Below are 11810 nucleotides of genomic sequence, written 5' to 3'. Positions count from 1 at the left end.
ACGAGACCTCTCGATAAGTTCTTGAACAGAACCGAACCGTGGTTCAAGCGCTCTCGAAACTCTCGAAACTTAAGAAGCGTTCAGTATCGCTGCGCCGGTCCCTCTCAATATCGGAACACCTAATAAGACTGTTCTAACGAGGACTCGCCGGGCATACTGTGCGCGCAATTTAATTATAGCGACCGCTTAATTATGTGGGTCGTACATAACCGGTACTTCCGGTTTCTCGGTGTGGGAACTTCGCGAGAGGAAACTTGGTGAATAATGCGCGTGTCCTAATGTCTCCATCCGAAAGCTGCCATAAGCCACAACGATGGAATTTCACGCGTGATTTTCGACATGTGAACCGAAATTTTTGATGTATTCTTAGACATCGCGACATAGAACGTGGAAAAAATAAATTAGTTGACGTGATTTAGCGTGTCAAATTGTGTGTTATTTTGTCGTTATTAAATCGCTCGAAGTTTAATTCGCGATATTAATAAGTCGAGTTATATCGATCTCGTCAATGTTGAACTCGCCGAGAATAAAATTTCGACTTATACTAAAAGTATGACCAATGTCTCACGAATTTTCTTAACTTTTGTAACTTTTATGCATAAAGAATCAGCAAAGCTGTTTTGCAAACAATGTTAGATCACTCGACAACTGTGAATTATCCATGAATTAATCCGAGCTAAATAAATTCATTTTCTGATAATATTGGAAGGAAGTATAACACAAGATTGGAATTGGATGCTAACAATAGGTAACCTTTAAATTTTTTTGTACGATACGTTTTTACGAACATCGTAATGATTGCAGAGACACAGACATTTTAAGAATAAATCCACGTTTTGTCACATTATGCGCTGAGAGGTTAAACGTGATCTTTAAAATTATAACAGAGGTCATGGAGGATCGATATGCACCGCCGTTTTGTTCGTGTGGATGCCATGCACCACGACCGCTGAAATCGATCGAACCACCGCACGAGCCGTGCTGTTGCTGCGATTACAATCCTTTCAGCGACAATTCAAAAGAATCAGAGATCTATGATTTGCCGTTTGCCTTGCGAAAGCTGACGGTAATGAAGTGCCAGATGAAGAAGTGGCGCATGGAGCGGTTGCAACTCGAGAGCGAAAATAGGTCTCTGAAACAAGCCCTACAATCATTCGGTATCGATGTTCCATTCCATATATATAGTCGAACTTTTCTCTCTTTTGCTTCTAATATATTATTACATTCCTTATATACCATTTGAATCACATTAAGAATATTAAATCGGTCATATTTCTCTTATGGAATATTTCTAATATAACAGCTTTTATAATAAAAGATTCGTTCTATATCAGTCAGTTTTGTATACTTTCATCAAGATAAAATAATTTTTCAATTTAAATGTATAATTTGATGTGTATGTGTGTTCCATTGTTATATATTATAAATCCCATTCTTGTTCTTCGCTTTTAATTCTGCGGAATCGGTATGCATAGCGCACCGCAAGAGAGACCCTGCTCCTTTTAGCCGCATAAAAGAGGATTACGAATATATTTCGAGCGGTCAAATAATTTTCATGTAGGTGCGAAGCTCGACGGAATACTTGGTCCCGATCCCTTGCTCGTGCATTATCGCGAGGAAAATGAAAGGCTGCAAAATGCAAATGAGGAACTGGCAGAAAAAGTTCGCAACCTCGAGGAGAGCCTCGCCGAACGAGATTGCTGCGACGATCCCTGCGAGAAAGTTAAATACATGAGGGAGAAAATAGCAGCGCTGAGAGATCGTTTCACTGCCGAAAAGAAACAGTACTACTGCTAATTGAATATGAGATTTCGCCAAGGCAGCAATGCGTCTCTCTTTTCGCATATCTCTCCTTTTAATAGGCAGAAGAGTATTTACCCAATAAGTAGAAAAAAGACCGTACTCTATAAATTTATTATTAACTTAATAGTTTAGAAATTAATGGTTAAAAAGCTCTTTTTATTTCATATTTTGCAAAGTTATATATAGCTTTGAAAGAAGATTAATCACAGTTTACTTGCTCGCTTTATATTTCGTTGAAAATTATCAATCTTCATTAAACGTAGGACATTAATATAATTACGTGTAAACTGTTAATGTTTTAACAGAATGCGAGATACGATATCACATTTTAAGCTGAAACTGGCGGAAGCCGAGGAGGATACTTCCTGCGCGGCACTAAACCGTTTGAGGGCAAAGCTTCGCGAGTTAATGAAAGATGGTCAGAAAGCCGATCAACAGGTGTCCGTGGTTGTCGAGAGATCAATGCAGACGGTGGATCTCTCAGAGAGCTACGAAAATCTACGAATAGAGAACGAGCGACTGCAAGCCGAGTTAATGCAAATTCGTCGTTCAATCAAGGACGTTGCTGTACCGATTTTAAAAGACAGTGTCGCTCCTCCGTCTATAGATGAGGAAGAGATAGATACGTCGATGTTACGGAGCCGTCTTCAGAATTGCGAAGTGCTTCTGGCTGAATTGAAAACGCATTTAGATGAGAAAACGGCTTATGCGGAGTCTCTAAAGAGCGAACTTGAAGAGCAGAAAGCTTCTGCCGCATTGGCATTAGATATGGATCAGGTGACGGTTAGCCGTAAAGACACGGAGGACGAGATGGTTGAGATAAAAAAAGAGCTTTTTGATGAATTAAAGCATATTGAAACAATGAAATCCGAGTGCGATGAATTAAGTATTAAGAATGCGTCATTACATAAAGAAGTACGAGAAACACAAGAGGAACTGGAGAGAATGAAAGATGAAAATAACGAATTGAGAAACGAGATCGATAAGTTGAATGTTAATCTGCGTCTCCAGGAAGAAAAATTTCAAGTGGCGCAAGAGGAGCTGGGGGGTGTGAGAGACAATTTGCATAGTCTCGGAACTGAGAATGAATTCTTGAAGAAGGCATTGGAAAATGCTCAATTGGAGACTAATGAACTTAAAGAAGAAAATGTTGTCTTGAAAAACAATCTTGATAATATGATTAAGGAATTGGAATCTGCGAAAGACGAAAATAATAATATTAAAGCGGAGGTTGATCAATTATTATCTGAGAATAAGCATCTACGGGACGAGTTAGAGAAGCGAGTGGTGGAGACGGATCAGTTAAAATCCGAAAGACCTGCATTAAAGGACGGTCTTGATAGATTACTGGAAGAGATGGATATATTGAAGATTGAGAACGACAAACTAAAGAATGAAAATATTATTGTTAAAGCCGAAAGAGACAATTTAAAATCTGAGAATATTCTTCTTAAAGATGATTTGTCTAAGACATATTCAGCATTAGATGACGCAGAGAAACAATTGGACGAGTTCAAAATCAAGAATGGAGTTCTTGCGGAAGAATTGGAGAAGGCTAATGTAAATAATAATAAGTTATTCTCAGATTTTAATGCTCTGCAAAGCGAAATGGCAAAGTTAAAGTTGGAAAACAGAAAATTGTTACAAGAGGTGGATGATGGGAAGGAAGAACTAACAAAATTATTATCCAAAATAGAAAATCTGAGGAAGGAGATAGATGATTCAGGTAACGAATTAATAAGAGTAAATAACGAAGTTGTAGATTTGCGGAAGGAAACGGTTGAGTTAAACAATGAATTAAAGGAGGCGAAAGATATAAATGAACAATTAAGGACAGACGTACACCGAATGGCAGCAGACAACAAAGCTATTAAAACGGAATCGGATAACTACAAAGATGAAAATGATAAGCTGAAGACAAAGGTAAACGAAATGAAGGAACAAGTAAATTTATCGACGGATGAAGTAAATAAATTAAGAAAACAACTTGAGAACGCTGAGAATCGGGTTAAGTTGCTCGAGCCTCAGATCGCTAGTTTACAGACTGATAAGGACGAGGTACAAAATGAGATCAACGTTTTGCAAAACGAGATCAGCAAACTAAAACTAGATCTTAGTGCAGAAACTGCTGCTAAACGAGACATTCAGGAAGAGTTAATAGCATTGAAGAATGAAATGAAAAATTTGATCTCGAAGATCGATGAATTGAAAGTGCAAAATCATGCCCTAAAAGAAGAGAGAGATGCCCTCAAGAAAGAATTGTTGAATATGGGCGAGACATCGGCGAATTTAAAAAATACAAATGCTGAGATGACGAGCGAGGTTAATAATTTAAGATCGGCTATATCTAAACTTCAATCGCAGATATCTAAATCGGAAGAAGATATGGAATATTGGAAAATACAAAATTGCAAACTCAAGATAGATGTAGATAAGTTATCCATCGAGAATGAAAAGACAAAGGAAGATTTAAACGTCTGTAAGGTAGAGATAACTAATTCGTATTCCTCGCGTTTAATTTTTTATTTTTGATAATAATCATCTTGAAATTCATAGGTTGAGCGACAACCGTTAGAGAAGGAGATAATTAGTCTTAGGAATGAAAAGATTAAGCTTGAAGGAGAAATTACAGAGCTTAAAAATCAACTGGAAAGACTAAACCTGACTTCATTTGCCGAAAAATCTGCTAAAGAAAAGGCTGTGGGAGAATTGGCGAAAGTCAGCGACGAGGTCATTGCACTGAGAGAAGAACTTGAAGCATTGAAAGCTGAATTGACTAAATTAAGGACGGAGAATGATAAGATGAGAGGCAGAGAAGATAATCTGTCGCGTCAAGTATCAACGTTAAAAATAGAACTTGAAAATACAAAAAATGAGATATTAGCTTTGAGAGCTGATAATGACGCATTAAAGTCGAGAACAAATACATTAATAATTGAGAACAACGAATTTAGAAATGAATCAACGAAACTAATATCCGAAGTTGATGATTTGAAATTAAAAAACATAAATTTGACAAAAGAGCGACAGAAATTTGAAGAAGAGTATAATAAACAAAAAAGCGAGGATGATAAACAGAAAATTGAAATTACAACTTTGACATCAAATCTGATAGCTGAGCAAGTGTTATCGAAACAAATTAGGTCAGACTTATCTATTAGCCAATCGGAAAACGATAAATTAAAAGTGGATTTAGAAAAGCTGCAGAAAAATATGGATGCATTTGAACTAACATATGAAAAGTTGAACGATGAAGCAAAAAGTTTAAGGGAAGCATCGATCGATGCGCAGGACAAAATGAACAAGTTACAATATCATGTGGATGCATTATTAGAAGAGAAAAAAGCGCTTCTGAGCGAATTGGACGGTTTACGAATGGAAGTGAGTAGATTAGGTAAAGAAGTTATATCGAATAAAACTGCTAAGGAAGCTGCTGAGAAGGAGATGATCGTTCTAGGCGACGAATTATCAGCGCTGAAGACAGAATTGGATAAAAGACGCGCGGAAAACGAGAGTTTAGAGAAGGAGTTGAATGATATGAATAAACGATATGCTGGATTGGAGGCCGAAAGTGTCGTTCTGAGAACCGAAAATACTAAAATAGCGATAGAACTCGATTCCTTCAAGTACGATTTAACAATAGCAAAGAACGATCTCGATAAATCTGAGAATCAGAACGGCAAGTTAAAGAAAGAGATCAATGAGTTGAAGAAAATACTCGGCGATGCCGAAACGAAGATTAAATTTCTAGAAGGACAGCTTATTGACTTATCGAATGAAAGAGAGAGAGAGAGAGAGAGGCTCGAAAAGGAGGCGAACGACGCGAAAGCTCAGACTGCGATTTCAAAGGCTCATGCTGATGATGCACGAGCACAAATCGATGTCTTAGTTAAGGATCTAAATGCAGAGAAAACAGGCAGAAGCGCCGTCTTGAAGGAATTGGATACGTTAAAAGACGCTTTGGCTCATTTGCGGGATGATTTAAATATATGCCGAGAGGACAACGAGCGGCTAACGATCAAGTCAGCCACTTTGGAAGATCAAGTGTTGGTGTTACGGACGGATTTGAGAAAATCCGAGATTGAAAACGACAAATTGATGAAGGAATGTAGCAGATTACAGGACGAAAACAGGGACACGAGTGCCGAGTTGAATAACGCTCGGATCGAGTTGAATAAAGTGAAAGATGACCTAGAAAGATCATTGATAAAACATGATAAAGTGCAGCAAGATTTAGAAAAATTTACGATAGAAGAAGAGGAATTGCAAGATGATCTGATAAGAGCGCACAGCGATAAATTAAGAGAAGATATCGAGAAATCGAAAGACGACTTTGCAAAAGATATGGACGATATCGATAGGCTAAGAGACGAATTAGAAAAATTGACAATTGAAAATGGTATTCTAAAAACCAAAAATGCGGACCTGAAATCCGAATTGGATCGTTGTCAAGCAGAGAATAAGCATTTGAATAAACAGCTTGACAATTTGCAGAATGAAAACATTAGATTACTAAAATCTCCTATTTCTCCTGTTGAAGGTTTGTATGTACGGATTTTTTTCAATATATTAATATAGAATATTATATTTATATAGCATGTTTATAGATAATTAAATATTCATCATTTTTATCGCGTAGCTATTTATTAAATCAATGGGTATAATTTAGTCGCGTAATGCGTTTTATTCATTTACGGTTTTCGACGAGCCTTTTTCTCGCCATTGAATTCGTTGGCCGCACTCGCATTTAAAAAGAAGACATCTTTATAATTCCAGAGGCTGGCGTGATTAAACCGGATGAATGCGGCGACTTCGTTAAGGCGAATGAATTACTAAAGAAGCAGATTGAAAAGCAATATGACGGTAAAACTTGCATAAAAACTTTCCAACTGTTTTGCCACCTCGACAGTTTTTATCGCATTGCATATTTGCTTATTCATAGCTCTTAATTAGAGAGTCGGACTAATATCTTAATAAACTTAATATTTCCATAAACTTGTAATATTTGAAAGTAACATTTTGCAATATTAAATCATTATATCTCTTTTATTAATTATATGGTGTTAATTTTACATTGTATAGTTACCCAACGGCACATTCAAATATATTTTGTATGAGATGGGAAGCGTGAAACAAAATCTTATTACACACAATTTCTACAAAATGATTCGTATTTCTTTTAATAGCCGTACAACGTGTACGTGATTACATACGCTATGTAGATGGTAAAATTCCTACGAAACCCGCAATGGCGACGACGCTGGACGATGACTTCGAGATTCTGCGTTGGACGGTGCCATCCATCGTAGAAGCGTTAAAAGAATCTCAGAAACTGTCCGAGAATATTTATCTAGCGGAAATCGAAGTGCAAAACATTGATAAACTATTGGAACTGCTTAACCAATGCAAGAGAGATAATGAGAATTATATGAAACAACTATTGGTGAGAATAATAAAAGCATTAGTTTAATACGCGGTTCTATTTGATGATTTATCAAGAGGGTAATTCGAAATTTCCGACTTGCGCGTATTAACGCGGGAAATGAATCGTTTCTAGGAGCTTGGTGTAGAAGTTACCAAGGTTGCAGGTGTGGATAATGGCGATGAGCTTGCAGCTTTTGACCCTGAATCTTGGTTGAAGGTACGTGCGTATAGTGATAAGAGTTCATTTTGCTAATCTCGCAGCATTCCCTTCTTTACATCTATTAAATTTCATGATGATTTTTTTCTCTATGTATATAAACATCGTATACACAACAACCGCAAACAGATATATGAGAACATTCTTAGAATATAATTTTTTGAAACGCGAACGATTCGTTTCGCATCTTTCAGTCTTTGACGTTGACGCAATTGGCCGAGCTGCACGACAAGATTTGTCTATTGACTTCAAACATGGTGCAACAAGACAGCGGTCCCGCGGCCTACGATCGATCGGCGATTAATTGGGACTACGGCGGCGATCCGCTGCAAGCGGATTACGACGCTTTAAACCGGCGGATCGCCGCCTTGCAGAAGCAAATAGCCGAGAAGCAGATTGAAGCGGGGTGGAAGCTGCAGGAATTAAGACGAGCTCTCCGTCTCGAGCAGGCTAATCTGATTCAAATCTCCGACCGGATGAATCTCGAAAGAAGACGCAATTTGGCTCTCCATCTCACCATGAATGATTAGACGTGAAGCTTTTTATACTCGATTATATACAATTACGCTTGCATCGAGCAAGTTGTCATGCAGCAACGAGGCGAAATATATATCATATTCCAGTGTATTGAATAAAAGACAATACAAGAATTCGATTTTAAAAATATTCAAAGGACTATATGTGATACAGAATAATTCAATAATTTTGAAAGTGTTCGATCTTTTTGATACGTTATAGTTTTGTAATTAAAGCAACGCGTGTTGGGAAAAACAAAAGGGGTCAGATAAAATGACGCTTTCAACTGACCTCATTTATTCCCATGCTCTCCTATTGCACGATCCGAATGATTACGATGATTTTGTAGGCAATATAATTGCGATAACGCCCCATATTCAGCAACAACGGTTTTGTTGCTAATCACGATCGAACAATAACAACTAATGAGAGCCGCTTGTTTCGCGGCACACGCTTGTGCGCACTGCCACGTGCGATAACATGATTTCCTGTTTCATTTCGGAGGTCGCGTTGTTCGATCGAGATTAATTCAATTGTACCGCGTACCGCATCCGTTCCCACGACTTTACCAGGTTCGTCGAATGTGCGCGCGGGGTTCAATAGGAAGGCGAATGCTGTCGACAAAGAGTAAATATATAATTGAAATGCGCGGCTAGATCAAACGGTAAATGAATTTTCGAAATCCATTTAATATGTGTATCGACCGCACAGAATTGAAATAAACTCGTAAAATGCCGATAGAGAGATACGTCGCGGAAGAGAAAAAAAGAAAGAGAGAGAGAGAGAGAAAACCGGCGGACACTTTTTATTAACACAGCATGGACGCATCGACGATCTCGCAGAAGACATTGTAATATATCTTTTTCTTTCTTTTTTTCCAAAATGGATAAATAAATTATTTACATTCGATTTATGAGTTATACGTATATATGTCCCGTTATTTCAAAATTTTGCATCTTGACCTATGTTTTGCATTTTATAGAGCATTATACCATTGTAGATACAGTCGCGGAATTGATTGATCGCGATAGGATGTTGGATAATCTTTTCATGTTATATAACAAAGAAATATGATTTTATAAAACAATATTTTTATTTCAGTCGCTGACACTCGCGCAAAGATAAGCGATAGTTGGAAAATTATGAAAAGGTAAGCTTTCATTTTGCGATTAGTAGAATATTATAATAAATAGACGGATAATATTTAATTAATTATAATTAAAAAATATTGTTGTTTTTCACAAAGCGCTGTGTCAAAATGTATATTCACAGTACATTTATTTTGAAATAACTTTTATTTATTTAAATTATTTAATAACAAAGCATTAAAAATAAAATAAAATCAAGTAAAATGTAATAAAATTCCATAAAAATTATTATTAAAAATAATTATTTTTAATTTGCTTTCTTCTTTATACTAGAACGTACTAATCATAATAATTGTATCTTAAAAAATTAAAAAGGGGAATTGTCTCTCTCTCTCTCTCTCTCTTTTTCTCTTTGCCTTTCTCTATATATCTCTACTTACCTCTCCTTCGTCTTCTCTAACATGAAGTTGGATTGGCGTATAAGTTTCCGGGCAGGCGTTGATCACACGGAAACTTTGAGAAGAAACTTTCTAACGTAATTCCCGTTTTCTGATACACTAATGCATAATTTATAGACCGAACCCCTGTCCATTGCACCTCTTCAAGATCGACTCTGTTAGATGGCGACCATTAAGAACGCGGTTCTCGCCCATCTTCACGTCCGGGAAGTTGAAGGACATGTTTCACTTGTTGCTGAACTGTTCCGAGCACATCGAGAAGTATCCGAACGAGATAGTGCTCAAAGACGAGATCGTCGAGTACCGAGATCTGACGTCTAAATTCACCATCGACGTGATCTAATTGTGCGCTTCCGCCACATTGAGATGAATACCTTGAAAGAGGAGAACAATTTTACAAATTAAATCCTAAGCTCTTCCGTTTTGATTTGAAAACTATGATTAGAAACATAATCGGAGAGATACCGCGGTTCTTCAAGCATTTCGTATATTTGACAATGATCATAATGGACATCATTATATAGGATTCCATAGAATACATAACAATATGTGATGACACGATTATGTTGATGTACTTATAGATGTCATACCGAGAAGCTGGGCATTTGCAGTAGAAGAATATTACTTGTGCAAAAATTTCACATACACAAAATTTGCGTACGAAGATCATATATGTGCGTGATTATTAACTATATAGATTATTTTTTATAAATATTTATTTTTTATTATTATTTTAATGCAATTGTTTGCGCAGAATGAGAGAGACAGAGAGAGAAAATGAAAATATATATTTTGAAGGGACAACAAATATGAATACCGGTGGGGGGACCTAGTTCATCTTGATCCTAACATCTATCCTGACCCAAAACTCTTCCATTCTAAGCGATTAAGAAAAAACGATATTAAGTTAGTGAACCTGATGCACTATCTGCTATTCGAGATAGCTTAAGGAATTGCATTAGTAAATATATCGCAAAATTCTCTGTTTCGTCTCAAGATATTTTTCGTTCGAAACAATTATACATCTCATTTTCATATACATATATAAGAGGAGACTTTCGAGACTTTCAAAAAATTTAATATTTGTATATTGCAAGTATAAAGAGAGTATGAATATATGAAAGCTATACAAATAAGCATCATAACGTTTAAACAGCAGCGTTGTCATAACGCTCAGTATTCAAAGAATAAAATGGTTTTAAATGTCTGTTTTGAAACGTACAAGGCTAAGATTGGCATCGTGTGAATATTAAAAAATTAGAAAATAGAGATATGCAAGAAAATTGATTATAAACACGTGAATCAGCTCATTTCTGGATATCTCCCACCCTATAACAGTACATATTTGGAATTTACAAAAATCAGTCAAGATTGATCGATAAGACAGAAATATATCTATTATATAATATATATAGATAACATTTTATGAATTTTGTTTATAATACTAATTTTAAACCTCTTTTAATCGTACATATTTTATTGAGAGTTATATACATATATGAAATAAGTGACAATTTTTCATTGTAATATTAAGATGATATTCAGGTATTTCTCATTCAAGTAAGTGTAATATCTCTTCGAATATCATGTCTCTACAATGTGATCCTCTAGAAACTTGTTGCGGAAGCAATAAACTTTCGTCTAGTGTAACTTATTGCGCACCTGCGCTTTTAGTAAATACATCATAATTGTAATAAATGCGATGCTAGCGCGTTTATTCGATATGTATCTCGTATAAGTAATGTACGAGATTGATTATATAAATAATATTGTGCCGAGTTGCAAAATTACATAGGATCATTATCGGAAAAGATACATCTTGAGAAATCTCACTGCAAAGCCTTTCTTAAAAGTTTCTTTCTTGAAAGTTGAAACATTTTAGAATTGTTTTCAGTGTGATATCTATTTTGTGAAATTTTTAAATAAAGCTGAAAGAGAGGCAGTTGACGAGAAGTTAACATTTTATATTTTTCCAGTTATATTCTCGAATTTGAAATGTCCATGTCGATGGAATGCGTCTCTGGCGTGTACACATGTGTGATTTTTTTGGTTAGCCAACGTACACGTAAATCACTTTCACTGCCCGCGGGGTGCGCGAATTAAATCCGGCTTGTTCTGTAATTCAATTTTTAGCTTTTAATACTCGCGCTTTTATGCATTGGCAGTTGTCATTTTTCTTGAATTGTTGTATTTCGTTGCAACACAAAGCGCATGTAAAAAGCTGTGCGTGGTATGTCGGGATGCGTGGATATGAAGGATTAATTGCCAGGAAAATTGAAAAACAGGAATGTGTATATATATATA

General features: G+C 36.2%; 1 protein-coding gene across 1 annotated transcript; it reads left to right on the top strand.

Moving 5' to 3' along the window:
* Positions 1 to 892: 892 nt before the first annotated feature.
* On the top strand, positions 893 to 8012 carry LOC115234431 (centromere-associated protein E-like). Its single transcript, XM_029805498.1, has 10 exons — positions 893 to 1157; positions 1562 to 1784; positions 2109 to 2653; positions 2711 to 4287; positions 4360 to 5429; positions 5778 to 6343; positions 6580 to 6666; positions 6990 to 7246; positions 7361 to 7444; positions 7639 to 8012. Exons 1-10 carry the CDS (start codon positions 893 to 895, stop codon positions 7972 to 7974), a joined length of 5010 nt encoding a protein of 1669 aa, XP_029661358.1. The 3' UTR covers positions 7975 to 8012.
* The last annotated feature ends 3798 nt before the right edge of the window (positions 8013 to 11810 follow it).

This window comes from Formica exsecta, unplaced genomic scaffold (assembly GCF_003651465.1).
Source record: "Formica exsecta isolate Colony F162 unplaced genomic scaffold, ASM365146v1 scaffold2, whole genome shotgun sequence".
Lineage (NCBI taxonomy): Eukaryota > Metazoa > Arthropoda > Insecta > Hymenoptera > Formicidae > Formica > Formica exsecta.
This window is presented reverse-complemented; position numbering and strand designations above follow the sequence as displayed.